The sequence below is a fragment of the Neofelis nebulosa genome, chromosome 2 (genome assembly GCF_028018385.1).
Source record: "Neofelis nebulosa isolate mNeoNeb1 chromosome 2, mNeoNeb1.pri, whole genome shotgun sequence".
Classification (NCBI taxonomy): Eukaryota; Metazoa; Chordata; class Mammalia; order Carnivora; family Felidae; genus Neofelis; species Neofelis nebulosa.
Window position 1 is genome coordinate 110363025 of NC_080783.1, and position 26877 is coordinate 110389901.

Sequence of the window (26877 nt, forward strand, 5' to 3'; positions counted from 1 at the left end):
ATACGAGACCACCAACAGTGAGATGCTGAAGTGTCCAGAGGCCATGTGTAAAGTGGGAGAGCACACACACAGGCTTTAGAGTTATGAAGGCCCAAGTCAGGCCCTTACTAGACATGAAACCTCAAGCAAGTTACCGAACCTCTCTGAGCCTCGGTCTCCTCATCTGCCAGGTGACCGAGCCCTGCCTGGCAGACCACAAGTTCACATGTGCTCAGGGAACAGCGTAAGTGAGCCAGGCCAGGCCCCCAGCTTCAGGAGATGGGCTTTATGCGGACAATGGTGATGCGGGGCAGGGGGGAAGCATGAGGAGGGCAGGGCCTCTGGAGAGCCAAGGGTGGCAGTGCCAGAAGCTGACTTCTGCAGGGGAGGAGCACCGTCCTGGCGCCTCCCTGCCCTCCCTGCTCACGTGTCAGCAACACCCCTGGATCCCCCTGCCCTGGTGGAGGGCGAGATAGACACGGACCCGGCAAGCAGCCACAGCCCCACTCCTGGCCTGCCTGGCGCTTCTGCAGATGACAGGTGGTCTCTACTCCAGCTGAGGGCAAAACCAACCTCCTAGGCTCACCCAGGCACCCTCAAACCTCTCCTGTCCCCGCCCCCCAAACAGGCCCTCCCTCCTCACAGCCAGGGCCTCCTCTTCCTCCTGCAGTGTCCCCAGAGCATCACCCACCAGCTGGTTCTTTCCCTGCACCATCTTCGTGGTATCATTTGTCCCCACCTGACCAACAAGGAAGCTGAGTGGTTCAGTGGCTTGCCCGGTGTTCACGGACTGGAAGACCCGGTGAGGACCCCCACAGCCTGGACACTCGGGTCCCACCGCAGCTGCCTACTTATTACAATTAATGCTTCCAGAAAACAGCAGAGGCGTCATGCAGGAAGGGTTTCAGGGCAGTGCATAAGATGTACAGTTAGGGAAGAAAAAAAAACCCTCTCCAAAATTCCTTCAGTCCCCACAGAGTAGCCTATAGAACCGTGGCCACACCTAATTCTGAGAACTTTAGAGTTTGAGGCTTGTTAATTAGAGATCAAAGGAAGAAATTAGAGATCAAAGGAGGCCAGGCCACAGCATCCAAAGCTCTCTGGAATTCTATCTCGGGCCAGATGTGGACCGTGCAGGACCGGGAATGAAGAAGGGCCATTCCCACTCTTGACGCTTTGGCGGCTGAGGTGAGGATTCAAGTGTGTTCATGATGTGATGCCATTGCATTCATCTGAGCCGGCAGAATCTTCCAGACTCAGCTTCTCTTCCTGCCAAGCTCCGTCATCCCACTCCCCTCCCCAGCATCATACACATCACCCAGAGGAAGGGGTCTCCGTGGGGTGGCTTGCCGTGTTTGCCCGGGCCTCAGGCCGTACCAGGGCTCCTTGTGTTTCCCAAACAAGGCCTCGCTGTGAGCAGGCACACTGGGCACAGATGTGCGAGGGGCCGCCCAGAGCTCTGCCTCGCATGTGCCAGCCGCAGCTGGGCCCCTAAGCCACACTCCCCAGTCAGTCCCCGGGACCAGACACAGCCCTCCCCCATGCAGGCCAGCGCTCAGGCCAACACAGAACCTGTGTGTTTGCTCCCAAACTGGTTCCCTCACCCCCCCACCCCCCAGTAGAGCATCCAAGAAACAACTCTCTGGAGGTTCCCAGGGCTCTAACACCCCTTGCAGAGCAGCTGGGGGAAGAATAAAGCTCAAAAGCACAGTCCCTCCAGCCTGGCTCTGCGGGCTCTGGACTCAGAGGATTCTGGAAGGACACAACTACCCAGTACCAAAACCCAGGGCAGTTGCACGGGGGGTGGCTTGGCCAGCACCCTGTATCCCTGCTAGACCTCCCTTCAAAGGGTGCTCCCTGCCTTCCCTGACATCAGCCCCGACCAGTGGTCTGAAGACCTAAGCTCCTATCTTCCCAGGGAGTGCGGGGGGCTCCCACATGGACCCTCTCTGGCTCTGGCTGATTCTTGCTGCTTGCAGTCAGTTTCAGAGGATCATCACTCAATAGCCAGAGATGCCCTCTCTGAGCCGAGCAGGCCCTAAGAATGAGAAGGAATCGGGCCTGTGCCCCCTCGGCGAGAAAAGCAAACAGCAGCAATGAGCCCTGGGGTGCAAGCTACAGGTGGCCCCAGGACAAAGAGCATGGCCCACCCGGAGGACCCAGGATGGCTTCCAGAAAGGCCTGAGCTGGACCTGAGCTGCGGGGAGGTAGTAGAGGAGGTGAATGAGCCCTTTGGGGTTCCCCAGTGCAGGGACAGAGGGCAGAAGGGCTAGACTGGCACTAAGTGGGGCCAGGAAGGGCTCTGATGTGCCCCTGTGAGAGCCGGCGACAGCCAGGTGACCTACACCCTCACCTAGGGCACCCAGAGGGAGGGGTAGATTTGCTGCCTTGAAACCCATATTCCCAGCCATCCTAGTCCCCAACTAGTGCTGGGCCCACTCTGCTTGGTATTCCCAGATAAAGAGCAGGAGAACACTCAGCTTCCAGACTTTCCACACTCAGCCTCCACCCCGCCTTTCCTGGGGTCACTCAAGCCCAGGGCCCCAGTTACCCCCACACACCAATCAAATCCAGAACTGCATGGCTGCCTTAAACCCCATGAGAGGGTCACCTCAAGCTTCAAATGAGACCTCAAATCCACCCCCTCCTGCTCAGCCCCTGAAAAGCCAGCCACCCTCCCCAATCTGAGGACAGACAGAGCCCCAGCTCAAGTGACCACTCCATGCCCGCCACCCGCACCGGCTATCTTTAACTCTGGCCTCACTGCCTGGTCCCTGAGCCCAAGGATCACTGAGTGACTCCCTGTCCAGAGCTGGGGCCCAGAGAGGGTGACTGTGAGGGACGAAAGTGGAAAGCAATGCTGTGGTCATAGCACTGGGGCCAGACCACAGGGAACCTCAGATCCCAAACCTGTGCTTTTTCTCCTTCCACCAGACAGCCCAGCCTGCTCTGAGGCAGCCCCATCACCCCCTGCCCAGCTCAGGAGCCCTAACCCTTCTCCCCAGCCCAGCCAGCTGTCCTCAGGCCTGGGACTCAGCTCCAGAAGGGGTGCCTGAGAGTGGACAGATCTGGACACCACACCACTGTGTGCCCTTGGAAGAGTCGCTTAACCCCTCTGAGCTTCAAGTACCCATCTGTAAAATGGAAGATATCAGCATCCGCCTCAAGAATGCAAGGTTAGTGTCTGTAAAATACAAGTAGTACCTAGTCTATAGTCAAGAACGCAAGGTTAATGTCTAGTGCCTAGTCTATAGTAGGTACTCTAGCAACACTGATTCCCCCAAGGGCTTTCAGAGCATCCCACAACCTGAGGAAGCCAGCTGAGTAGGGGACAGACCCCTGGAGCTTTCAGGTGACAGAATCAGAAGCAAAGACTTCAGGGTTCTTAGCCAAGCCTCCATTTTGCAGGTGAGAGAACTGAGGCCCAAGGAGCAGGGGCTCACCCAGGGCCACAGAGGCAGTAGATGGCTCTGTCATGGCACCTACTGGGGCCTTGAAACACTTCCCATTAGCAGCCTGGGGGACAGTCAGCCATGAGGGCTCCTATCCCTGCCCTAAGGAACCTTTCAACAGAGCTCCTCTGGCAGGCAAGGATAAACTTGGTCCTGGGGACTTTCCAAGCTGCTCTCTGCATCCCCCTCTCTCACCATGCCCCCGGCCCTCTCCCAGCATCCTCCCTGGGACTCTCCCAGCATGTCCCCAGCCCTCCCCCAGCCTCCTCCCCAGCCATCTCCCAGCATCCTCCCTGGGACTCTCCCAGCATGTCCCCAGCCCTCTCCCAGCACGCCCCCGGCCCTCTCCCATCATGCTCCCTGGGACTCTTTTAGCATGCCCCCAACTCTGACCCAGCATGCCTCCAGACCCTCTCCCAACATGTTCCCCAACCTTTCCCAGCTGCTTTCTGACCTTCTCCTTAGCTGCTCTTTAACTCTCCTAATATGCTCCCTGGCCCTCCCCTGTCACCCCAGCCATCTCCCAGCATGGTCCCCAGCCCCCAGCCAGTGAATTGTCAAAGTTCTCCAAAGAGGACCTCCTCCCCCAGGTTGCATTCCAGCTACAGAGGCATTCGTGGGCACCTTCAGTGCTTTCAGTGGCCTCAGACATGAACAAGGAGGAGGAAGAAGACTGGTCTGGGCCTCTTTGGCCCCTTTCCCAGGACAGCTTAGGCCCTAACCCCACCCCCATGCCGCTTCTCACTCCTTGTGGCCTCTCCTGGCCTCCACCCCCATCTGTCACTCACTGAGCCTGGCCTGCAGAAGCCATGGGGCCACGGCCCAGTTCTCCCTCACTTCCTACTACCTCAGCCCTTCCCCAGGAAGGGAGAGTCACCAAGGTCATCTCATTCCCCACTTCTATGTCCTCAGACACAGCCACAGAAGTGGCTTATTCTAGACTCAGCAGATTCATGTGAGGAAAAAGTTTCAGGGACGTCCCAGTTGAGGCATTCAGGGTCCTTCAGTCAAGAAGATACAAGAAGTCCTCTCTTGTATCGAACCACTGCCCCCAGGCTGCCAATGTGATTAAGCCCCTTCTGTCACTGGTCTCTGACCTATGCAAAGGGACCTGATAACAGTGCCACTGTAGTCTTTGGGACCAAACAAGTATGGATCTAAATCCACTCCCAAAACAAGATGGCCTTGGACAAATTACTCAGCTTCTCTGAGCCTTTCTGCTTCATCTATAAAAAGGGAACGATGACACCAGATACCTTACAGGGATGTTGGGAGGCACACCGGGCCATGCTTAGCAACTGCTCACACCAGATCCTGTCTGCTCTGCTCCCACAGTACACTCTGCAAATGCCACTCTCCTCCCAAGAAGCTTCTTCAGCTCCCACTTGCCTCGACGTCCAAGGTTTTCTAGAGTGTGGCCAAAACCCCTTGCCTGCTCCCACCCGAACGCCACCCCCCTCCCCCAGGCCTCCTTCTTCTTTCCCATGGACTACGCCCAGAACCACTGCTCCCTCCTCCAAGAAGTCCTCTGTAACCTCATCAGCCTGCACGGGCCCCTGCTCCACGCTCTCTTACTCCATAAATTCAGCTCTTGACATTTTCTACCTGGAAGCCACAATTCCATTTTGCACAAGCTCCCTAAGGCCAAAGGCCACCCACACTTACCAGCTGTTTGTTGAAATTCTGGACACACTGTTCAAACTGCTCATCCTTTGTCTCGTCCGCCTTCCCTAGTTTCTGGAGGACCTGCCAAGGCAAACAGAGAAGGGAGTGTTACCATGAGAAAGTGAGTGCAAAACCAAGAATGCCCGATCGCCAATACCACAGACAGCCCCCCAACCCCGACCAGGGTCCTGGAGGCCCGCCGCCAGTATCACCCAGCCCAGGGCACTAGGACCATCAGAAGGTCTCGTGGCTGCTGGGATCCCCAAAGGCAACCCTGAGTCCATCAAGTCTTGAGACCTCCCCATCCTCTATCCAGGGCTCGCCCATTGGCCAAGAGGAGCAACTTGGGTCAGGTTTGCTGTAGTGACTGAAACCAGGAGGAGGGGAGCTCCAAAGGCAGCTTGTGGGGTCAGGGCCCCCTCTTTGCTGATCTCACACTGTGACCCTGGGGGCTCCGCCCCAACCCTGGCAGCTAAAATGTGAGCTGAGCACAAGAGGGGCCAGGTAAGGGCAGCCCCACTTCTCCCACATAACTCCATTTCCTGGGCCGAGAGTTTGTGAATACCAGAGGGAGGAGCAGAACAGCCCCAGGACAAGGAAGGCAGCAAAGGGTGGCTGGGGGTCAGGCTCTTTGTGTCCCAATCTGACTAGACTTTCAGAAGAGACCTGCCCCAGCTGCCCTGCTCCCTTCTCTACAGCCCAGCAGGCCGTGCCAGGCCCACTGCTGGCACCCACATTCACGCTCACGCACATGCATTCACTCACACACACACACACACACACACACACACACACACACACATACACACAGGCTTGCAGCCACCCGCTCTACTCCCAGCTAGACATCTCAGAGGTGGACTCTCCCCGTGGTGAGTCACACTGTGCTTTCTCAGCTGTGTGGGGGGAGCCGAGACGGATGAGTTAGGGCAGAGAGACCCAAGGCCAGAAGAGGGGGAAAGACCTAAAGAGGGAGGAGCAGGAGCCAGAGAGGAAGTATGATGAGAGAGATAGGGAGGTGGAAGCTAGGAGGGGTGAAGACAACAGGGGAGGAGAGGGCCAGGAAAGAGAAGGATGAAAGATGGGTGCCGAAAGGGGAAGCTATAGCAGAGACAAGGTGGGTTTATGGGAAGACAGGGAAGGCAGAGAACCCACCCCCTGCCACCACTTACAGCACCCCCACAGGAAACAGGAGGACCCCGCTGAGACATTCAGCAGAAGCAGTGGCCACAACCCCACAAGAATGAGAAGGAAAGGTGGCAGTGGGTGGGGGTGGCAGGTAGAGGGAGAAAAGGTGGCCTGAACCAAGGGAGGCCCTGTCCCAGAACAGAGTCTGGACCTTCCCAGCCCTGACTGGACCTGGGATGGCCCGTGCTGTCCTGCTGCACCCTGTCCAGCTGGCTCGGGGACCACGGCAAGGTCTGTTAGCTCTCAGACCCACTCTCTGCATGGAGAACGTTGAGCCATCTCGTCAAGTGCCTGCTATGTACAACAGCCATGGGCATCTCTGCTGGGGCAACAGACATCAATCAGACATGGATCCAGACAGACAGAGGGAAGCACATGGGACTATGGGAGCCCGGGGTAGGGATCCCACGCAGCCTGCGCAATCAGGGAAGACTTCCTGGGGGAAGTGGCAGCTCAGACGGCCGGGGAGAGCATGCAGCAAAGCAAGGAGACCAGAGAGATGAGGAACATTACCAGGAAATTCAGAATAGCTCAAGGTGACCAGAAGTCACAGAGGATGCTGGGGGGAGGACGTGGGCAGTGGGAGGAGCAGGGTGGGCATGGGAGGGCGGCCCACCAACAACTTTGTGCTATAATGGTCACAACACGGTTTATCAGGCCATGGCAGCTGCAGGCTGATATTGAGGTGAGAGGAAAAGAGCAAAACTAAACCCCTGTGAGCAAGAAACTCTGCACTTCCCGCCGTCCACGGGCTCCCCCACTCCTCCCTTGGCAGCAATACCCAGCTGGTCCTGGGGAAACAGGGAGGAGCTGTGGAGGCACCTGGCCTGCTCTGCACTGAGCCTGAGTAGGTGACTCACTCCCTATCAGACACCGGCCCCTTGGCCCCACCACCTCCAAAGACAGAAATGGAACACCAGGTGGGAAAGAACTTCCAGAAGTCAAGAGAGGCCACAAGAGACAGTAAGAGGCTCCCAGGGAACAGGGTCCAGGCCTGGTTGGCCCTCGAGACAGGAAGACTGGGAAGGTGGCCCTGTCCACCCCCCTGTCTCCCTTCTCCCCGAGGAGATGTACTCTGTCAGCAAAAGGTCCCCAGTGCCCATCCTGCCACCAGAGCTCCTGAGGGCTCCAAGCCCCCAGATTTACACAGACACGCACACGCGGCCCCGACTTCCCCAACCGGCAATGCACTCCACCCAGACGGCTCCCCACCAGGGACACCTGCAGGCCTGAGGACGGCCAGCCACAGTGAGCTATGCCAGGCAGTGAGAAGACCGTTTAGAAAAGGCACTTCCTCTCTGAACTTCAAGTGCGTTGTCTGATGGATAAACAGAACACCAGCACCCACCTTAAGGCTCATATCTATAAAACATGTGTCTGTACCTGGCATACTCGAGTAACAACAATCTCCTAAAAGGCCTTCAGAGCAACCTTCACACAATTAGGGGCCAAGCCTAACACCCACCAACCCCCACACTGAGCCCAGACTGATAGCATCCCAAGACACGAGACATAATTCAGGTGCGCACACACTGAACATACATGCATGCGCACACAGTAAACTCCTATCCACACTTCAAAACTTTGCTCATATGATACCTCTGCAAAGCTGCCCCTGCCCTCTCTCTCCCCAACAACACTCTGTACCACTGAAGGCCCAGGATCCACTCTCCTCACTGCTGTGGGATGTGCCCAAGTGTCTGCCTCTGGCTCTCTGTCCCAGCCATGCAAACAGTCTGAGGTCAGAGACAGTGTCCAGCCTTTTACATGTTCCCAGTTCCTGCAAAGGGCTGGGCACAGGGCAGACGCACAATTTGTTCTTGGTGCCTGCTGGCTAATCTAAGCCATGACCTTCAACAGAACATCCCATCTCTCAGGCTAAGTATCCTCTTATGCAAAATGGGAGGGTTGCATACAGAAAGTACTCAGCCAGACACACAGACAGAAAGCTGACCGTGAAAGGTCAACATTAGGATGAGGGTTAGGATTGGCACTCACATGACCTGAGGACCAGTCTTGGATAACCCAGGCCCACTCCAGCGGGTCCCAAGCCTGAAGGGGCCGTGTGCAGGGGAGTGACCAGCACGGGAAGGTGGGGTAGGCTCCTGGCTCCACGTGACCTCAGGCTAACTGCTTAACCTGTCCACACCATGAATGGTAACCACAACCTGTCCACACTGTGGACGGTAACCACGGCATGGCTGCAGGGCTGTGTTTCAGGAAAACGCCCAGTGAGTGAATGCTGGCCTTGGCCTCGTTAATCCCCCCCCTGCACCTACCCCATTTTATAGGTGACAGAAGGTCACACAGACTGGGTTCCCGCTCTCAAGGTGCGGCTGGTGTGGCTACTAGAGGGAAAAGCAAGCCAAGCACTGCCTGCCTCGGAGCAAGGACAAAGACAAAATTTGGTCCGGTAAAAATCCCACAGCTTCCCGCTACCAGCTTCCTTTTTTCCAACCTCTGTAACTGGAACTCCTGCCATGGCCCAGCCCCTGGCTTACAGACCTTTATGACCGGCTGCTGGGGAGCCCAGACCACGACCCACCCCCTCTCTGCCACCTGAAGCTGTTCTGCCATGCTGAGATCTGTCCCCGTCCCCAGGGGAGGCCTCAGGGCTGCTCTGTCCAGCCCCCTTCATTAGGGCCTTCATTAGGACACACATGCACACACTCAGCCCTCTGCTCACCAGGAGGCAAGCGTGGCCAAGGCCACAGGCCTTAGGGACACAGGTGCTCCGCCCATTCAATACGTGGTTAGTGGGGCCTCCCTGTGCCCAGCTCACACACAGACTACTGAGAGTGGCTGGGGGACTCTGGGCATCCAGAGGGGCCTGGCACCCAGGGGCCCAGAGAATGCAGGACAATGAAGATGGCCTTATTGGATGAGCAGGAGGTGGGGACAGAGGCAGGATTCCCATGGTCTGTCCAGGGTCATGTAGGGGGAGAGCCCCAGACACACCAGTGTCACACTTACGCACTTGTCACGTGTGTCTCCCTTTGTAATAAACACAGAGAGCCTTTCTCACGATGGGGCAGAGGACAGGTGCACAGACCCTGCCACACCTTGGTGTTAGCCCGGGGGAGGGAGGGAGGGCAGTTCAGCAGCCTGGAAAGCCTCATCAGTGCCACTGTTTCTTCTCAACACATCCTCAGCCCAGCCCGAGAGCAGTGGAGCTGATGTCCTCAGAAGGAACAGTCCAGGGCAGGGTAGAGAGGAGCAGCTGGTGGCAGAAACAAACCTCCTTGTGACAACATCCACACACAGTTCGGCCTCACTGAGCCTGTGCTGTGAACCAGGGCCAGCAGCCCCTCCTTGCGCAGGGCAGGAGGCTCACCAGGGCTCAGTGGGGGGAGCTTCGGAAGAGGGAGGGGCCCCTTCCCAGCCTCTCTGCTGTGGCCTTTCTCACAGCCCAGAGCACCCCACTCCCACCACCCGGTATGGGGAGTCCTGCCAAACCTTCACCTCTCTTCCTGGGGCCTCCTGGGGACAGGCCCATGTGCCTCTACACAGCCATGCTTGCGTGACCACCAAACCCAGAGGAACAGGAAGGTCCCCCAGGGCCAGTCTTGTTTGAACTAGGAGCAGTTCATCACTGACTGTTCACCGGCACTGAGCAAAGCACTTTACAGACACCAAGTGCTCCCTCCTGTAGGTAAGAGTCTTCACCGCCGTGTGACAAGGTGGCAGGTGAGCGTGGGTAAATCAGGCCCCGTAGCCTAAGGTCTTACAGCCAGGAGCAAGCTCTGAGCTGCTCTGCCACTCCTAACCTCCGAAACTGGAGGAGGGGAACCCAGTAGACCCCACCCAGCACAGGACACTCCAGCCCCACAGATACAGTGTGGATAAGAGGTCTGCAGGCACTCACCCACTGGGCTACAGCGGGTGGCCCTGCTTGGAGCCCTGAATCCGGGACAACACCCTATGGGGAGGAGGGGGGGACTCTAACGTCTCCTTCCTCCAGAGAGGGGCTGGCTTCCCCTGCACTGCGGGGACACATGCTCACATCTGAATGGCATGGCAGATGGTAGGAGTAAGTGCTTTCTAGAACCCAAGGCTGAGGAGAAGAGCCAAGTCCAGGGCCCCAGGAGGGAAGCCCAAAGGGAGGCAATGTCCATGTTCCCAATCAGCCCTGGTCCCCAGGCTCTGGGCCAAGCAGGAAAGCCGGGGGCTCCTCCAGCAGCTATGGCACCCCTTGTCATGGCTACTGCAAAGGCGTCTCACACAGCCAGCTGAGATGGGGACCCACCCACACTTCACCCAGAGCGTCCCCCAAACCCCAACCCCCCCACACACATTCACAACACGAGAGGTAGTGGGGAGACTCATCCAGCTCCCCCAGCAAGAACCCACCACCCAGCTGAGACCCTGTTTCAGCTCCCCCACCATCCAGCTCCCCCAGCAAGAACCCACCACCCAGAGCAAGACTCATCTTGCTCTCCCCAGCAAGAACCCACCACCCAGCTGAGACCCTGTCAGGCCTTCACCTTCCTCATCATCTCCTCCCGGCACCTGCCCGGTCGCTGCCTCTGTCAGGGTCGGCAGAGAAGTGAGCTGCACCAGGGGGGCTGAGCACTGCCACCTCACAGCTTCCTCCCAGGAGAGCTTGCGGTCAGGGGACCACAGCGACAGGATGCGCGTCTTTGCACCTCACACACAGGTTCCCAAACAGGCAGGACAGGCAGACAGACAGACAGATGGGCAGGCAGAAAGAAGGCCAGGTTTTCCCACAGGTTGCTCAGCACACACAACTGGGCTCTGTTCTGAGGGAGACACCTCAAGGGTGGAAAGGCCAGAGCTGCCCCCTCCCCCAGGGTAGACATGCCAATCTGGCATATTCTGCCCACTCTGCCCGTGGGCCTCCGGGTTTCTGGTTCACCGCCCCCCCACCCCCAACACCTTGGGGCTTTCTTTCTGTGATGGGGCCTGGATGCCTCCTTCTCCACCCTCTCTCCCACACACAGCTGGGGTGGGCCAGGCTAGGGAGCTGCAGAGCTGGCCTTCCGGTCCCCCGCGCTGATGCTGCGAGCCCTTAGACCTGTGTGATGGGCTCTGACACTAGTGGCCTGAACCTGTCCCCATGCTTGTCTCAGACCCTCCAGCAACCCAGGAGCTGGGCAGGACCCCAGCAGCACCCACGAGAGAGCAAGGAAGGAGAGGACAGAGGTAGGCCCCCAAGCCCAGCACTCACTGCCACCTGCATATGCCCTTAAAGCCCACCATTTCTCCAAGGAGCCTGGCTGTCTTCAGGGGGAGGTGTGTTCATTGCTATTGAGTATCCTTCCTCCTGAGTATCTCACTTAATCTTTAGGCCATGTTCTGAGCTGCACACTCATACCCCCAATTTAGAGATAAGAAAAGTAAGGCTGTGACATTAAGTAATTCGGCTGGCCACCCAGGACTCTGTGGCTTTGCTGTGGCTGTAAACAAGCGTGGCTCAGATCTCATCTGCTGTGGCAAATGAACTAGACCTCTGGGCCCATCACTGCGCTCCAGCCAAGGCCACACCACCCATGGGCCTACTCTAGCCAGTGACTGAGTGTGCTGGGGTTGCAGAGACAATTGGCCCCTCCAACAGGTGAGTCTGGCCCAGGGATGCTCCACCAGCCTTGCTGAACCCTTCCCAGCGCTGTGCTGCAGGCTGAGCTCCTTCTTTGGCCTCTTCTTCTAACGTGGCCATAAGGCACTCCCACTTAATGAGAAAGAAGACAGAAGGACAGAGTGCTGAGGTGGCCTGTGGCCTGGCCAAGGCTAGACCCAAGGGCTCCTGACTCCTGGGTCCTTTCCACGGGGTGCCACCCCTGAAGTGTGGCTCTTGACCCTGGGCACAAGGAAATAGCTCCATCTTCTCATGTAGCATCCAGCCCCAGCAAAGTCTGCCCCTCCCTCCAGGGAACCTCACAAGCTCCCTGATGAGCAGTCAGGTGGCTATGCCTTCAGAGCAAGCAGCAACACTTCCCCCAGAGGCTGGTGGTCTCCCAGTGACTAGTCTGACATGGTTAGCAGCCTCAGAGCTCCTGCTGTGCCTTAGGGTTAGGCAGGGACCAAGAGGAAAGGGATGGAAGGAGGGGCCTGACCTCTCTTGGAAGGAGTTGGGCCCCACTCCAGCCCAGCTGTGGCCAGCAAGAGGGAGAAGCCACTCAGGTCCCTGCTTGGGAGCAGAGCCCAGGGTCCCAGAAAGCAAGTCCGGAACACGCGGCAGAGTTGCCCTGGCCAGTGAAACTCCTAGGCCCTCCTGCAGAGCCAGGCTGGCCGCACATCAGGCTTTCCCTTACAACTTCCCGGAGGCTCCAAGACTTTTTAAGAAAGATAAATGTGGAAACACTGGCCTTGGGCAAGAGCCAAGAACAGCATTCCATCTCCAGGAGGCAAGAACGCTCCCTGGCACTCAAGCCCCCCACGCAGCTCCCATGTGCACACTCACAGGCTCCCATGCACAGGCGGCAGGTACACCCAGCACCCACACGTTCACCTGCTGATGCTCACCCCCATGTCTGTGCATACACACTTGCACACACTTCCTGATGGGGCTCCCTCCCACGGCCCTTTGGTCGCCCCCCAGCATGGTGGGAAGGCAGCGGGAACCACAAGGAGGCCACAGAGCCAGGCAAGAAGCAGAGCTGAGGTCAGGAGACACTGTGCAAGGAGAACCCAGAATGAGGAAGGGGAAATGGAGAGAAAACCAGAGAAAGGGAAACCGACAGTAGCTGAGGGTGGCAAGATGGGCTCCAGACCAGGAACGGGCCCGGCAGCCCCAGGCAGGTGGGTCTCAGGGACGAGAGGGAGCCTCTAGACTCCAGTTCCCTCTCTCTACCCCCAAACACACACACACACACACGCACACACACACGTACATGTTGCAGCCCCCAAAAGACAAGCCCGGCCAGGGGCCTGCGTCCCTTCTCTTGGTCTCTCTACACCGCTGTCCTAGGACCTCCATTTCCCCAGGCTGGCTGCAAGGTGGTAGCAGGAGAGACTGGCTCTGAGGACAGGCGTCTCACATCCTGCCTTCCTCCCAGGGGGAAAAAATGCTGTCGGCTCACCTCACATTCTGAAGGGCTCTCCTCCCCAGCCGGGCTCCTGGCAGCCTCCAGCCGAGGGCACCACAACCACCCCTCCTTCTAAGCTCCACAAAGATCACATTGCAAAGCATGACCCCAGGGTGCAGGGTCCAAGGACCCCCCCTTGAGAGAAGCCCACCACCCTAACCCCCGCTTTCAGCTGGGCTCAGATCAGCAGGACATCCTGAGGTGGGGGCTATTGTCCCATTTTATAGATGAAGAAACTGAGGTTCAGAGAGATCCCCCCAAACCTGATGGTTTTCCAAGGCCCAGACTGCACTTGTCATTCTCAAGTGGGAGGCACCCAGATGCCCGGTAGTAACAGGCAGCACGTGCAGGGTTTACTGCAAAAGATTCATCCTGCTGCTGCATACTTGCCACCTTCCAGAGATGTAACTGGTAACGGAAGCACTTTTGTGACATAACCAACATAGACAGATTGCGTAGCAGAATGCAAAGCTGTCGAGACTTTTGCAAGGAAATACAACACTAGAAAAACGTTTCCAGGTTCCTCCTGGCCAACCTGATGGAGGCTGGGCTGCACCCGCCCGCCCCTCCCCCATCCCAGAAAGCTCCTTGCCTCACACACACAGGTCCTGGTGTTTTGGAAGTCACTGGCCCCTGACACCAGGCCACAAAGACTCATCATCCTTTTCTGTGGGCCCCTGGCTGAGGAAGTCAACTGGCCTTGCTTGGGAGACGGTCAGTCTAAAATCATCTCCTTCCTCTTTCAGCAATTTTCCCTTTCCCTTACAAAACACTGGTGAGAGTAAAGAGTGATGTTTGGTTTTCTTTTTTACGTCCTTAACTGGTTACATAAAAAACTCGGCCCGCTAACTCTATCGGCCCCACCACACTGCCTTGAGATCTGATTGGTTGGTCAAAAGCCAGAATGCAGAGTCCTGAGGACGCGGTCCATCCTGGGGCTGGAGGCCTAACCCCTGAGACGGCAGGGAGCCTGGAGGGGGTGTCTCCTACTCCTCCACACCCATCTGTCCAGGTGGACCGGAAGGCCCTCACCCCAGGCAACTGTGGACCAGAATGCCCTTCCCCCTCTCCCTTCTCCCCTCCCCTCCCAGGGGGCCTGAAATTCCAGCCTGTTTAGCAGATAAGCCTGTGGCCAGCGGCCAGGGTAGGGCCACCCAGAGCCCAGAGGAAGCTAGGGTGGGCTGGGATAGGGAGATGGGAACAGCCCAGAACAGAACACAGGGGAGCAGAGGCAGCAGTAGCCCACGTCCGGAGTGGGAAGAGGTCGTGTAGAGCCTGGAAGGGCCCAGCTGAGCTTGCCAGAGTGGAGGTGGAAACCATAAATCAGCAGCAGTCACTCAGCCAAAGGCATCCAAGAGGCTTACAAGTGTTCTCTGAATCCTGTGAGAAGAGGGAGGTGTTCCACAGGGGAGGAAACTGAGGCTCAAAGCCCGTGATCTCAGGGCTAAGAAAGAAAAGTCAGCCAAGAGGAGGTCTAGGCCAAAAGAAGCACTACAGCCCCAAGGGGGCCAGAGGGGCCCAGGCTTGGGATGACTCCCCTCCCCTCAGGGGTCACCCACCAGGCAGAGCCCATCCCTAGTCAACAGCAGAAGGAGGCTTCCACAGTGGGTCAGAGGGCTTCTGGAAGGGCTAGAACCACCCAGACCGAGGCTGGCCACCCCCTTCCACAATCAGAAGCCACCCAACTATCCAGACCTCCCCACACAGCACTCCACCTCACCCAGGCCACATTCCCATGGGAGAAAGGAACTTTTCACCAACTTTTCCAGGACAGCCCAAGCTGCTCCCTCCTCAAAAGGCTCTCACTTGATTTTGACCCCCCAGACTTTCCACAGTGAGGAGTCCCTACCCCCATAGACTCTGGGACTTGGCCCCCTGGGTTGGGGCTCATCTTGGACACCCTCCCCCAGCCTGCCTGGCTCTGTTCTGCAGGGAGCAAAGCAAGGTCCCTGAGCCAACACTCCAAAGAGGAGGCATGTCTGGTAGTAATACAAGAGTCTCTGAGCAAAAACACAGCAATGCACAGAAAGAGTGAGGCCAGATAAGTGCTGTTCTTAGGAAGCAGCTCAGGGAAGTGACACCTGAGACCTGATGAAGGGGAGAGAACTTGCCAAGCAGAGGGCAAGCAAGTGCAAAGGCCCTGAGGTGGGAAGAGCAAGGCCAGAGCAAGAAACCAAGGCACTGCTTTAAAATCTCTCCGGGGTCACTCAGCCAGCCAGAAGGGTGGCTGGGATCCAAACCCCAAGACTGCCTCCAGAGGCCATTGCTCTAACCACTGCACACACGGCCCTAGCAGCCAGGGCCAGACCTCAGGGCCTTAGCTGCAGGCTCCTGGAAGATTCTGGCTTTGACGCTCTCCATGGAATAGGAAGCCCGGAGAGCTGTGATCTGACTCACAGAGCAGGAAGCCCATTTCAAAGGTGTCTGCAGTGACCCAGGTAGAGCCAAAGCTGGTTTGGCAAGGGCAGGAAATGGTGAGAAGTGGCCGAATGTGGGGTGACTAAGAGAAGTGAAGAAGACTCCAGGGCTTGAATGACAAGAGGGAAGGAGCTGTCATCACTAGAGATGGTGAGTCTGAGATGCCCAGAGATGTCAAGGAGGGAGGTGGGGACACAACAGCCAGGAAGCCCAGGGCAGCCAGGGCAGACCCCGCATCAGGCTTCTGCACTCATTCCCTGCCCACCTCCCTGCTCCGTCACTCCTACTCTGGAGGGCCAGCTCAGAGTATCTGTCTGGTCTGGACAGCTGCCAAGGGGAGGGAGAGACGGAGGAGCATCTCCGGCTAAGGACCTCTTCCATGGGGAGAGGACTCAGGGCAGAAGGTTCAGGGACCAGGCCCAGGCTGTGCAATCCTACGCAGGGAGTACACCTTTCTGAGCCCTGAGCCCCATCAGTAAAATGGAGCCAAAACCTCTCCCTCATGGGAGGATTAAGGATGCGGTGTGCTTGAATAGGTGACTTCCTTTCTGTCCCCTTCCCCTCATCTTAACCTGGGACCCCTCACACCCAGGCCAGAAAGTTCAGGTGGCCTCTCCCACCTCGGCCCCACCCCGCCCTCCCACCCTCAGACCACACGTGACTTTCCCGGTGCCTGCCGCCCAGCGCACCTGTTCCCCATGACTCACGCAGGCTTATGCACGACGCTCCTGGTGGACAGCAAATACCAATCCACCCCACCTCCCCCCAGCAGCACCCTCCGCCCCCCAGCTCCGCTAGGATCCTGCAAGCCACCTCCTTACCCTGGCCCCCTCTGGTGGTAAGAGGGCAAAATGGTAAAGGCCCCAAGGAAACCGAACAGCAGCTAAGAGTACTGGCCTCTTGTGACCAGCGGCAGCCCCCATGAGCAGCCCTGATGCACCTTGACTTTGCTGGCCCCAGGCCTGGGATGCAGTCCACCCCAGGAAGAGGTCCAGAGAAGGCTCACAGCCAGGGCATGTGAGTGACACAGGGCTGCCTGCTGGCCTCCTGTCATTCTGGGTGGGGCCTGCAGAGGACAGGAACGACCCCACCCTTGGCCCAGCACCCCACACCACCTGTTCAGAGATGTCAGCACAACCACCCCCAGAGCCACCACCCCGCCCCACCTGTCCCCTCCATGCAAGTGTGGGTGCTATTCTCAGCCCCAGGCTCTAGGACACTGGCCATCAACAGAGGGGGTGGAATCTGTCCCTCCAGTGCACGGCCTCCCACAAACCCCTCATCAGCTGCTTGCTTAGCTCGGTGGGGGAACAGCCTGTGCAAAGAAAGCCCACAGCTCAGCACAGCACGAAGCCAGGGCCGGGGGGAAGGGAGGATGAAGTCCCTGCCAGCACCTACCTGCATCAGGGCCAAGCAAAGGCCAGCCCTGGGGCCCCCAAATCTCCATCAGGAAACCCTACTTCCTTACTGATACCAGCCCATGCTGCTACTTCACATCACCTCCTCCAGGCAGCCTTCCCTGACTCCACCTCCGCCACAGAGGCTCACTTGCCCCACTGGATGCCCTTAGCCCTTTACTTACATCTATTCCTATCAGAGAAGTTCAACCTAAGTACGCAAACAGGTCATTCATTTATTTCACCAGTTGGAATGCTCTGTGTCCACATCTGTGAAACTGTAACTATTAAATAGTACCTACCGGCGCCTGGGGGGCTCAGTTGGTTGAGTGTCCGACTTCAGCTCAGGTCATGATCTCATGGTTCATGAGTTCAAGCCCCCTATCAGTCTCTCTGCTGTGAGCACAGAGCCTGCTTTGGATCCTCTGCCCCCTCTCTCCCTGCACCTCCCCCGCTCATCCTCTCTCTCTCTCTCTCTCTCTCTCTCTCTCTCTCACTCAAAAATAAATACTTAAAAAATAAATAAATAGCACCTAAAGGAGACAAGATAGTGGTATTTTTTTCAAACACATTATTGCTACTATTTTGGCTATTGTTGTTATTTTTGTTATTCAAGGGAGTGGATGCCTGGAATCACCTTTAAATAGCTCCCACCCAGTCCAGCCACCAAAGTGCTGACAAGCACCCCTGGCCCAGTAGTCAGGGGAAGGGGGGGCCCTAACCCCAGCCCCTGTGCTGACTCCCAGGCCCTCATCTGCCCGGAAGCTCCCCTGCCACAGCCCTGAACCGTCCACAAGTCCCTGGTACCCATGAGGGCACCACACAGACCCCCAACTTCACAGTTGGGAATCAAGGGGTGGGGACTGGCTAGTTCATGGTTCCCCAGAGGAGCAAGTCTAGTTCGGCTGCATTCCACCAGTGGAGGCAGGAGGAGAAGTGGGAATGGACTAGAGGGGAGGGAGGGGCTGACCACCAGGTAATCCGGTCAAGGGTGAAATCCTGGGGTGGGGGAAGAAAGTGGGACCACCGACAGACCAGGGGGTGCCAAATGGCCGCCCCTGCACCTGGCAGGCGGAATGAATGTTCAGGGCCCAGGGCAGGCTTTTCTAGGCTTCCTTCTCTGTTTTTTTTTTAAGTTTATTTACTTATTTTGAGAGTGAGATTGTGTGTGTGCACATAGGGGAGGGGCAGAGAGAGGGGGAGAGAGAGAATCCCAAGTGAGCTCTGTGCACGAACAGCAGAATCATGACCTGGGCCAAAATCAAGAGTCAGACACTCACCCGACTGAGCCATCCAGGCGCCCCTTCAGGTTTCCTTCTGACAACCTTGCACCTGCTTTTCTGTGCTTCTGTGGGGGAGGGGAGGCTAGAGAGATAGGGTGGGCAAGGGGCATACCGAAGGGGAAGGTGCTATCTTCCCCAGCCCCAGCAGACGCAATGGGCAGGAACAGGGGCCTAGAGCCTCACTGGCTCAGTGGGCAGCTCAGGGGGATCATTCAGGGGCCGCCAGAGGCCTGGACAGGTCATCACGCTCCAGGTCTCGGTGTCCCACCTCTATAGTCAAAGGAGGGAGGTGAGGACCAGGTGACCGTGAGACGCCCATCCATTTCGGCTTCCCAGGGCTTGTTCAGACCATCAGCACAGGAGTCCCTGTCTCACCGAGTACGGAGGGACCCTAGGGATCTAACCCACATCCCTTCACTCAACACATCCGGGCTCCCAGTCAAGTCTCCAAGAAGGCTGAGGCAGTGAGGACAGGGAGGGGTGGCAGAGACCCCCAGAAATCATAGCAAACACCAGCACACCCTCTATGCCTGCTGGGTTCATGCCTACTGCCCCTTCCTCCCCCGGGGGCCCTCTTTGCCAGGAGAAACACAATTCAACACCAAGGGGAAGTTGAACAGTGAGGCAGAGTTACCAATTCTCAAAAAAAAAAAGAAAAAAAATCACAGGAATGTGCCAAAGGAGGCAACTTTGCGTACTGACAGGGAAGGTTGTCCAGAGAGGGGCAAGTTGGACGGACGCCCAACCCCAGATTCTGAAGGTCGGTCCCTGACCATCCCTTGCTACAGCTCTCGACACTTGTATATCTTCTAAAAGCTGGAAGGGATTCTGTTGCCTACAAGAAGAAGGAGTCAAGGTGGGAGGGATGAAAGTCACCTGGCCCCCATGAGGCCCTCTCCAAGCAATGCCTCCTTCCATCCTCCCCGGAGCCCTTGGACCCACCATCTGGATTCCAAGCTGGGCTTGGACTCCTGCACTACTGGTGGGCCAAGCATGCCCTGGACTCAGCCAGGATGGCCCAACAGGACACACACAGAGTGCCAAGGCACAGTCGAACACCCCACACCCACCTAAGGTGCCTCAGCCACCCCCGCCCCAGTGTAGAGCTGAGCCCGTGAGCTGGCACGCCAAATTCCAGTACCCTTGGTGTGAAATGGAGACACTATTCTCCATTTAATCCTCACAAATAGGAAAACTGAGGCTCTGGGGGGTAACTTGCCCAAAGTCTAGGGCTTGAGAGGAGGACAGCTAGAATTTGAACCCAAGCCTGCCACCTTGACACACTAGAGAAGGTGCTTTGCAAAACCTTTCCCGTTGCTTCTGCACTGGAGCCTTACACTCCAACTCATTTAGCATTAAGTGTCTACTAGGTGCAGATGCCAGGATCACACACTCACCACGGGACCAGCCTTCACCCTCCAAGACTCTGGGTGAAACAGGGAAGATGGTTACCACATTCTATGAAGGAGCAAACCATACCGGAAGGGGTTAAGTGCCTGGCCCAAGGCCCAGATAAGGGGAAGGAGAGGCACCTGGGTGGCTCAGTGGGTTGAGCTTTCAGCTCAGGTCATGATCTCACGGTTCGTGAGTTCAAGCCCCATGTCAGGCTCTGTGCAGTGAGGAGCCTGCCTGGGATTCTCTCTCTCTGCCCCTCCCCGGCTTGTGCTACATAAGTAGATAAATTATTTTTCTTAAAAAAGCAGGGGAGGGAGAGCACAAGCTAGAATCCCAGGTCTCGGGGTGTGCTGAGAGCACGTGGCTGTGCAGAGGCCTCTCTCCCCACTGCGTGGCTCGGGGGTAGCACTGCACCAGCTGGAGAACATGGTGGCAGCCTCCCCAGGTGTCCTGGGGTGCATAGCGGACAGAGTGACCTGTGAGTGCAGTGGCACCAGTGGGGGTGCAGCTGCCGAGTCCCGTCCTGCTGCTGCCCGTGGGTTTCCCACAGTGCTGACTCAGCCCTCCCGCCCCGCCCTCCAGGTAGTTTCTGCAGAGCGCTAGGCCAGCAGTGCCAGGACCAGACACGAGGAGGAAGCCCCCACTGGTCCACCAGAGCAGGCCTCCCTCAAATCCACAGCCTGGGCCCCGGGCCCCCCTTTGGTTGTGGCCTCCTCCAGACCCACAGTCCACCCAGCCAGGAAGGGGAGGCAGTCAACTTGGGGAGGGCAGTGACATTCTAGCTGAGCAAAGCCCACTGCCAGGACAGACTGTTAGACTGAATCCTTGAGAGGTGGAGAGAGGATACAAATAAATAAACCCCTGGCTTGGTTTACTATTTCAGAAAAACAACAGTATTTGGGTCCTGTCCCAGGTTCAGCAAATGCATCCAATGAATTGTGGATTTTGTTTCTCATTTTAGATCACGACTCACTCAGCTCACACTTGCAGCAATTAGCTCATCCTCAAGTCTCCCCTGCCCCAGGGTCCCCCAGCTCTTTCTTCATGGGAGGTGGGAGCAATGGTGCCTGTGCTCAGCTCCCCCTCTACCTTTGGGCTCCCCAGGGAGTGCAGATCAGACCCACTCTCTCCAAACCTGACCCTCTGAGGTCCCTTGGTTTCTGGGGACAGCCACACTCCCACCTCTTGTAAAGTTGGTTGGCGAATGCCAGGCAATGAGGAAACCCCCCAACTCAAGGAAGGGCTAGTTCTGCAGCTTTACCTTCTCCTCTGGTGTGCCAGCCTCCTGGGGCGACCAGGGGTCGCCTTCCCCACCACACACACACACACACACACACACGCGCGCGTGCACCCCATGCCTAGACATGCACCTGTGCACTTCAGCAGTCTCTCCCTAGCCCTGGATTTAGGGAGGGGGGTGGCAGCACCTGGGAAAGACCAACCTGGGGCCAAGTCTGATGAACGGAAGGGAGGAAATCCCAGGGTTTCCCTGAGCATCAGTGTTCTCACCTGCCAAATGGAACCATAATCCAGTCCTGCCTACCTCACAGGTCAGCAAGACAATGCATAAAATGAAAAATGGCGGGTATGAGTGTTCTTCATAAATCACAAAATTCCACAGAGACAGGAAGACTGTGCTCCTTCCTAAACTCTCTAGAGCCAGCTGGAGCCAGCAGGGACACAGCTCTGCCACTAGCACTTACAGGAGTCCCCGGGTCCACCTTGTCTCATGGAGAGGAGAGTCTCATGCTTCCCAACTCCCAGATGGGCACACTGAGGCTTGGAGGCCGAGCTAGGGTTCAGCCCAGGTCTCTCAAGCCTGGAGTCTTCCGTTGCACATCAGGCTCCTCGAATGAACGAATGATGGGTGACCCCTCACCTCTGACCCCAGCTTTGTGCCCCTCGCCCGGTCCCTGAAAGCACAGCCCACCTGAACCAGTTGCCTCCCCCCACCACCACCTCCTTCAGTCGGGCTCTGGCTCGGGGGCTCTGACTTCCCTCCTCCAGGAGGTGATACCACCACCTCCCAAATTAGCTTTTTCAACCAATACAGGAAAAAAAAAGAAGGGGAAAAAAGTACACATAGTTCAATGTCAAGAATCCTGTCATAAGCAAAACAGCTCAAAACACCAAAGCCAGAATGGTCCATACATGTGGGTTCTCAGGTGCTTCCCCAAGATGCTCCCTGGGAAAAAACCCATGTGTCAGCTCCCACCAGGGACCAGGCATTGATTGCATTCACTTCCTCCTGGACCCTCTACACAAGCCCGTGGGGCAGGAACTCTTGTTCCCATTTACAGAGGAGGAAACGGAGCTGCAGAGAGGCCCAGGCCCGCAGAGTAGGCGAGCGGTCACTGGGGCCACACTCCATCCTCTCTTTTAGGGTCTGTCTTCCTCCCCGCACACACCTCTTAACCCCAGTTCAATCTCTGCCCTTGCTCCACTGCCAGTGCCCGGGGCCCCAGGTTAGCACCTGCATCACCCCCACCTGTATCTGACCCCCAAGATAGTTATGTCCTGGCAGAGTGATGATGCCCCCTCAGAGCAGAGAAATAGGGGCTCTATAGTGGATGGGGGTAGGGAGTGGGGGGCCCCTTGAGGGGTTTCTTCCAGCCCAGATTGCCTGTGCCAGGTCTGTCCCTGGTGCCCAATGGTGGGCCCAGTCTTGTCCAGGGCTCAGGCATGTTGGCCACAGTCCTGGGGAGAGGCTGAGCTGAGCAGAGGGTCCAAAGAAAGTAGCAGCAGCTGTTGGAAAAGCAGCCAGTCTGACAAAGGCTCTCCCGTTACCCAATCCACCTTCCGGCCTCACAGCCTCTGAGAGCCCCTCAAGCCACAGGCCGGAGCAGAAGGCCAACCACCTTGCCAGCCAGAGCCGCCCCTGGGCCTCCATCCGTACAACAGTACTATTCCTTTGTCCACTCCTCTCCCTGCAGTCTGCGCTGACAGCCAGAGACCCCACCCGCTGGCATGACCCCTCCTCCCTTGAGAACCCCCCTGGTTGGGTTCCCCAACCCAGGAACTAGGGGACCCCCAAGTGGCCATCTGGCCAGTGGCCTGGCCACGAAGGGCGGAGCCCACAGGGCTGCCTGGAAAGGGTGAATTGATGCCATGATGGCCCCTCCGGGCTGTTAAGCTCTCCAAACCTAGAGGTGTCACTCACCCTCAGTGTCACTTTGGGGACCCAAAACCCAGAAGCAGGGACACATGTGAGGCAGGGAGTATAAGACGTTGTGCGGTTTCCGGCAAGCTTGGGGAACAGACATCACCTGACAGGGTGGACTCCAGGATGGCAGCCCAGGCACACCTGGATCCCAGCCCGGCCAAGCCAGAGGCCATTCCCTCAGGGGATGCAGGACTTACCCTGGGGCTCCTTTTCCTCAGAGCCGGGGGCTCCCTGGGCCCTGGCCAGTGAGACACTGGGTCCTCAGCTAAGCCCAGACTGGACAATAGACCCATGGCTCAGGCAACATGTGAGGAAGAAAGGTAAGCAAGTTGAGGTGCATAGGGGTCTGGGGTCCCTCCCAGCCCTCTGGGGCCTGCTCCCCCCCACCCCCCACCACCTATCCTTTCAGTCTCGGGCCATACCCCCCACCACCACCCTTACTCACACACATTCCAGCCACCCTCAACAGGCTGCCAGAAACATCCTTGCGCACCCCACAACCCACCTCCTCTGCCTTTCAAACCCAGCTCAAGTGCCACCTCCTCTGAGGAGACTTCCTTGATTGCCCCAGGTGGATGAGAAGAGGCTCTCATGTCCAGGGCACCAGTGCCCTTGCCCTCAGTCTCCCCAAGTGCCGTGATGGGCACTGGGAGCCCCTTGAGGGCAGGGCAGGTTCTCTCTCAGCACCCGCCACACCTCAGCATCCTGGCTGTCAGTGGGCAAGCCACAGACAGGGGAAGGATAGCCGGAAAAATAAGCTGAGGGAGCTAGTTCAGTGTGGGTAGAGGCATCTAAAACACGGAGCCAGCAGGGAGGTCCCTACGAAGGTGCCCTGGGAGCCAGGAACAGGGAGCCTTCAGGGGCCCAGAAAGCCTCGGAGCGCTGGCCCAGCACCAGCCGCAAGGAGTCCCTCCCTACGGCCCTGTGGCGCTGTGGCTGGCAGCCGCCCACTCACTCCCAGCCTGTGGGGCGCAACCCAGAGACACTGCGGCCCTGGTGCTGCAGAGGCGGAGGCGGCCGCAGCTCACTGCCCTTGGCGGGACGGGAGGGGTGGGGGGGGGGGGCCAGTGCATCGCCTCAGGCTTGGACACAGCAGGGGGTGGGGCACAAATGCCCACCCGCAGGGCACCAAGTGGCTCTCAGTGCCCTGAGGCCATCCCCGCAGCCAGGCTCCAACCCCCCCACACCCATGCTGGGCCCCCAATCCCACCCCATCTGTGCTGCAGTGTGGTTGAAGGTGAGTCCAGGAAGCAGAGGGAGAAGGTCCAGCAAAGAGTACAGCGGGTCTGGGGCTGAGGACAGCAGTTCGCCGGCCCTAACAGCGAGGTCGCGGGTTCAGCAAACCACACAGACCCCCAGGTCAGCGATCCCCAGAGCCTGTGTCACCTAAAAGCTTTCTCAGGTTGGAAGAAGACTCTGGCAGGAGGCCCAGGCCACGTCCTCTCTGGCATCTGGCCTAAAGCCAGGCAGGGCTCCCGAGCAGGGCGCCAGCCCACTCCCGGTTTCTGGGCCCAAGCTCTGCAGCCTCTGGCTCAGGTTCGCCCCGCCATGGTCCTGGGCCATTTTACTGGGGGAGACGGTACTGTGATGCCTGGGTCCCTCGGAATGGCCTGCACGGTGCGGGAGGTGCCCCTCCATCTGACTCCAAGCCCTGAGCTCTAACTCTGGCCTTCTCTGCTCTCTGAAGGCCTGAAATCCTGCAGTCCTGGCTTTCCTACGCCACCCACCCTGCACCCTGAACACTCAGGGCATCTCCCAGGCCTTGGCCAGCCCTGCCTGAGGAATCCACGCACCCATGCAGAAGTTATGCACTGAGCACGTGCCATGTGCTGAGCTGGAGGTGCCACAGCTACCATAGGAGGCGGGACCCACCCTCGTGGAGCAGATATTCTAGGGAGCTTGCCTCAGGCTGCCCTGGGCCAGCCTCAAGCCTGCACCCAAGAGACCTGCCTCCCCACCAGAGCAATTGCTCGGGGCTGGGCAGCAAGGTCCCCCTCCCCCCTCCCCCCCCCCCCCCCAGGGGTGGGTAGTAGGTCCCAGACTTTCAGATTCCACTCCAGGAAAAGACCAGCATGTGTGGATGGTCAATTGCATGACTATATCCTCCTCTGTAACATTAAAAAACAACTCTATTAACATCATTTCATAAAAGAAACACTGTTACAATAATACAAACAAAAGTAGACAGAATCTCAGAATAGAGAGTGTCTCTTTATACTGAATGAACTGGATACAGCTTTTATATTTGGGAAAACACACACGCTCACATAAATACACACCACATTGCCTCGTTAGTCCTTATTTGCATGCAGAAACTCTTGCTTTGGGCTACATCAGGAAACCTCCGGCAGTTTCCACACCCCAGAGCCCACCACACGTCCCAAAAGAGTGAAGGTCACACCCCAAGTGTACGGCTAGACAGAGGGGACAAGAGCCCCCAAAACTCATTTAATGGGGGAGGAAGAAGGTCTTGGGGATCCAAATCTGTCAGATGATCCACCTGATAGACAAGGCCTTCCTGGTCAGGAGGGGTCAGGAGGGGTCACTAGAGATGCACTTCTCATTTCACATCTCTGCCAGAGACCTGGTAACCCAGATAGTTGACCAGGAGAGCCCGTGGGCAAGTCATATGACTGCTGGGCCTCAGTGTTTTGATCTGCTGAATGGGAATCATAATGACCTCACCTGGTTGCAGTGGAGATGAGAGTTTTCACCAAGCACCTGGCACTCAGCAGGTACACAGTAAACCATGGCTGTTATTATCAAGTTAATATTTGACCAACTCTTCCCTCGGAGCAAGAAGAGGCCTGCCTTTCCCTTTTCAACTGCCCAGCCCTGACCCCTGTCAGCCCTTAGCATGGAGTCCGTTTTGCCTGAAGTGAGTGACCTCTTTGGGAGGTGACAGCCCCTTTGGGGAGGCACCAACACCCCCAGGTGTCAGCCAGTTCCCACGAGGGTGTCCCATCCACAGCACAAGACCAGCTCCTTTGGGGAATGGCGAGCCCCATGCATTTAATCTGCACAGCACCCCACAAGGCACACACCCCGATACCAAGGGAGGGAACAGACTCCGAGAGGTCAATGAGTCTTGCCCACGGGCAGTAATGCTAGGGAGAGATTCAGACTCAGCTTTCTAAAAAGTCTTACAAGCACCCACCCCCAAGTCTGGGTCATCTTTGGTGCCTCCCTCCTCCTCTTTCAGTGGCCCCTCTGACCCCCTCATTCTACATTCCAAACCCAGAGCCCCTGCCCCGCTTCCAAGCTGCCCAGGCCTGTCCTCCGTCAGTGCCCTGCTGAGCAGTTTTAGCATGGGCATCCTTTCCTTTGCACTTTTAGTCCCAAAAAGAAACTCTTCCCAAAGAGTCTTTAGAGAAACACAACATCCAAGGGTGACATCTAACGGAAAGCCTTCCTCCTCCAGGTGCCCTCTTACCTGGAGCCCAGAAGCTTCCAGTCAGCCTCTCCCTGGTCAATCCCTTGCACTGTGTGAGAGCCCATGTTCACATCCACACCTGAGTCCTCAGCAGTGGTAACTAGGGGATGTTCGGGAAACGCTGAGCCCAGTTCTCAGAACCCACTCCACCTGCCAGTACATGTTTGTTTCTTTACCGTCTCCCCAAGCTAGAATGTCAGCTCCCTGAGGGTGGGGCTTGGTTTTGCTCAGCCCTGTACCCCCTGTTCCTAGAACAGTGCCCAACACATAGTGGGTGCTCAATGTTCCTTCCGTGAATTAAAGAACGGATGAGCAACCCCCCTCACTTTACTGATGGCCAAAGTGAAGAAGCCCAGAGAGGGGGAATAACTTACCCAGGGCCACCGAGTTTATCTGTAGGAGAGTTGATATTCACTCCAGAGCTGATTCCCTCCCCTGCCACCGGCTGCCCCTCTAAACAC

At 57.4% G+C, this 26877-nt stretch overlaps 1 protein-coding gene across 25 annotated transcripts in view; it reads right to left on the minus strand.

Moving 5' to 3' along the window:
* The window catches only part of BIN1 (bridging integrator 1), a 55180-nt gene that overhangs the window by 23198 nt on the left and 5105 nt on the right, over positions 1 to 26877 (minus strand). For 15 of the 25 annotated variants that reach the window (XM_058715618.1, XM_058715616.1, XM_058715613.1 and 12 more), the window contains exon 2: positions 5097 to 5177. In XM_058715618.1, the coding sequence (XP_058571601.1) occupies positions 5097 to 5177 (81 nt within the window). Of the gene's footprint in view, positions 1 to 5096; positions 5178 to 10765; positions 10892 to 23180; positions 23292 to 26877 lie in introns of those variants that run through there. The other 10 variants (XM_058715598.1, XM_058715595.1, XM_058715611.1 and 7 more) reach the window with 3 other exon arrangements.